This window comes from Lactuca virosa, chromosome 7, assembly GCF_052849685.1.
Source record: "Lactuca virosa cultivar CGN04683 chromosome 7, Lactuca_virosa_CGN04683_v6, whole genome shotgun sequence".
NCBI lineage: Eukaryota > Viridiplantae > Streptophyta > Magnoliopsida > Asterales > Asteraceae > Lactuca > Lactuca virosa.
Genome location: NC_136432.1, coordinates 203829435 through 203832341, shown reverse-complemented (window position 1 = coordinate 203832341; position 2907 = coordinate 203829435). Strand labels below are relative to the sequence as shown.

Here is a 2907-nt window from a genome sequence, read left to right as displayed (position 1 = left end):
CACTACATCCAATTATTACTTGGTGGATGGCTAAGTGGATTGATCAACCATACACTGCTGACCCAAGAGTTCATAACCCAATTGTGGACCCTGTTAATGAAATGTCAGATAAAGAACTAACTGAGCCTAAAAGTGAAGACCATGATGATGATGCTGAAAATAATAAAGATGAAGAAGAAACCGAGGAAGAAACTCAGGCAAATGACAATTATGAAGACTCTAACACTGATATTACTAGGTATGCTACCGAATCTTTATCGTCATCTGACTCTCCTATTATTGCAGTGCGTCCTTTTCAAGCTACATCACATGTGTCTCCACCATGTCTCAACAATCATATATACTTCAAGTCTTCATCATCCTCCTATGGTGCATAGGGTAGTTATCCATCTCTTGATTTTGAACAAGCTGAAGGTTTGAATATTGATGTTGGTTCCCTTGATTCAGCTACACCCTTTTATCAAAATTCTCTACCTCTTGTATAACCTAATCAAAACCTTAACAACTAGATCCTTATAACACTTAATACACTGATTGGATTGTCTCAACTCTTTGCGTATTGATTGGCACATCTTGAAGCTGGCGTTGCTAAAATTAAACAGGTTGTGTTACCCCCTAATACTTTAATTTTTGTTCAACCACCTCCTCCTCCACCTCCCTCGAATCCTCCACCACCATCTTCACCTCCCTCAAATCCATTACCACCTCCTCCACCTACGCAATAATCAACCGGTACCCCTTCTACTGGGTCCATTGTTGATGCCAAAGAAAGGGAGAATGTTTATGAGGGGGATTCTTCATCTTGTGAGGAACAAGCTGGTTATGACTCTAATACAACTGAAGTTGTTAAAGACTCTGAAGATGAGGAGGAAGAAAGTGATGATGATGGCAGAAATAACACCGAGAAAGTGATGGTTATGACTCTAATACAATTGAAGTTGTTAATAATATTTTTTTTAACAAAATGCAATCTATATTACCTTTTAAAGTGATTTTTATACATTTCAATTTTTTTTTCTGTTATTTAAGATTGTTATTTTGACATTTTAAATCATAGGAAAACCAATATCGAAACGATTAATCAAATAATATTCAAGTTGTCTATTTAATTCTCGGAAGGTTATTAATTATTATGATAGAAAATTTATTGAATCATTGAAACAGTTATACATGGGAATCACGAGCTATGTATTATCGATACAAGAGACCTTTTAATTTAGAAAATGCTCATATGTTCATCGGAAGCAATTTCTCTTTATTTATAGTCATCTAATGCTTGCTGTTCAAGCATCCAATCAAATGCTCGGAGGTGGCTGTCCACCTTCCGCCGGAGGTGGCTGTCCGCCTTCCGCCGGAGGTGGCTGTCCCCCTTCCGCCGGAGGTGGCTGTCCCCCTTCCGTCGGAGGTGGCTGTCCCCCTTCCGCCGGAGGTGGTTGCCCGCCTCCAGGAGGTCCTGGAGGATTCGGTGTGGGTGCCCCATTCCCAGGGGGAGCAGTAGAGGGAGGAGTAGGAGATGCCTTGGGACCACATTTGGAGTAGCAAAAGCACATATATTTCGCTTCGCGTTGATGACAAGCTCCATGTTCTGCATCCTCCCACTCTATGCATTGCTTGTCGCACTTGGCTGTGTCTTTGCAAGTCCCAAACCAGGTCTTGCTTGGCTTTTCACATACTTTCGCCTTCACAGTCGTGATTTCTATTCACACCATTTCAAATGGATTTTAGTTAACAGAAATTTAGTTAGCTGAGATATTAAGTAGAAGAAATGAAAAATACGTATAATACTCATCTACTATTAATCCGGTATATAATAAGTTTTCGTTTACCATTAAAGTTGTTTCGTTACTCTTCTGTCGTTTATCTTATGCCGAGTACTATTACCTTGCAAAACCTTTACATTTTTGGAAGGAGAACTGAGTAATATTATTTACATGGAAGTCAAAACCGCTATGGCATTTTTTTTCCTATTTTAAGTATAATAATGCACCTTACAACGAAGACAAAACCGCTATGACATTTTTTTTCCCTATTTTAAGTATAACAATGTAGCTTTTTTTAATCTAAGCAAGTAAAAAGACATGAAAATGACTAAATAATTCTTATCACGAGGCTAAGAGAAAAACCGAAAGCAAGAAATCAGTCGTTCTTGATTAAAATCTCTTGTATTTATTATAAACTTATTACTTCATGGTTTGCGAGGGAATAGATACCGAGGCTTTTGAGTGGCAGATTTTCCATCACAAAATACGGAATATAGTAAATTTTAAGAAAAACATTAAAGATATAAGGAGGTTCTCTTTCTGTTTTTTCTTTATCATAGCACCACTCTATTCTTAATAAATGTTATGCCGTTAAAAAAGCAATTAATCGGAAAACTAAGAGAGCAAAATATGTTTGATTCAGCACCTGACATAGCAAAAACGAAGACGAGTAGAAGGAATGCAAAAAACCCAACTGAACTTCTTCCCATCATTTAGTTATGACGAAGATGAATGACACTTAGCTACGAGTTCGCCTAAGAGAGGTCGAAATGATTGAACTATTTATAAGAGAAGGAGCAAAAGCGAAGATTACCCGAAATTTTAAAAAAGTAAATCAAGAAATGACATGGCATCCACACGTGTTTTTGATATTGATAATGATGTATATTTTTTCATTTAAAAAAAGAAAAAAAAAATAGATTAGTTGGAAAAATAAGCCACAATGTTCAAGAAGTTAATTTCATAATAAGGATTTTTTTTGTTGTATTTTTATATAAAAGTAGTCATGTGTTAGTATTGTTATTATTATTTCGTGACTATAAGTTTATTATTAAGAACATATACACGAGTTACCAAAATGGTATTTGGCCTAACGGTAACGTATGACTCTCTCAAATGAGAGGTCATTGATTCAGGTCTTTTAAAA

At 36.4% G+C, this 2907-nt stretch overlaps 1 protein-coding gene across 1 annotated transcript; it reads right to left on the bottom strand.

Moving 5' to 3' along the window:
* Positions 1 to 1104: 1104 nt before the first annotated feature.
* Positions 1105 to 2519, bottom strand: LOC145124753 (major pollen allergen Art v 1-like). The gene is made up of 2 exons (XM_079060210.1): positions 2407 to 2519; positions 1105 to 1696 (listed from the first exon to the last, which is right to left on the bottom strand). Exons 1-2 carry the CDS (start codon positions 2471 to 2473, stop codon positions 1296 to 1298), a joined length of 468 nt encoding a protein of 155 aa, XP_078916336.1. The 5' UTR covers positions 2474 to 2519; the 3' UTR covers positions 1105 to 1295.
* Between the last annotated feature and the right edge of the window lie 388 nt (positions 2520 to 2907).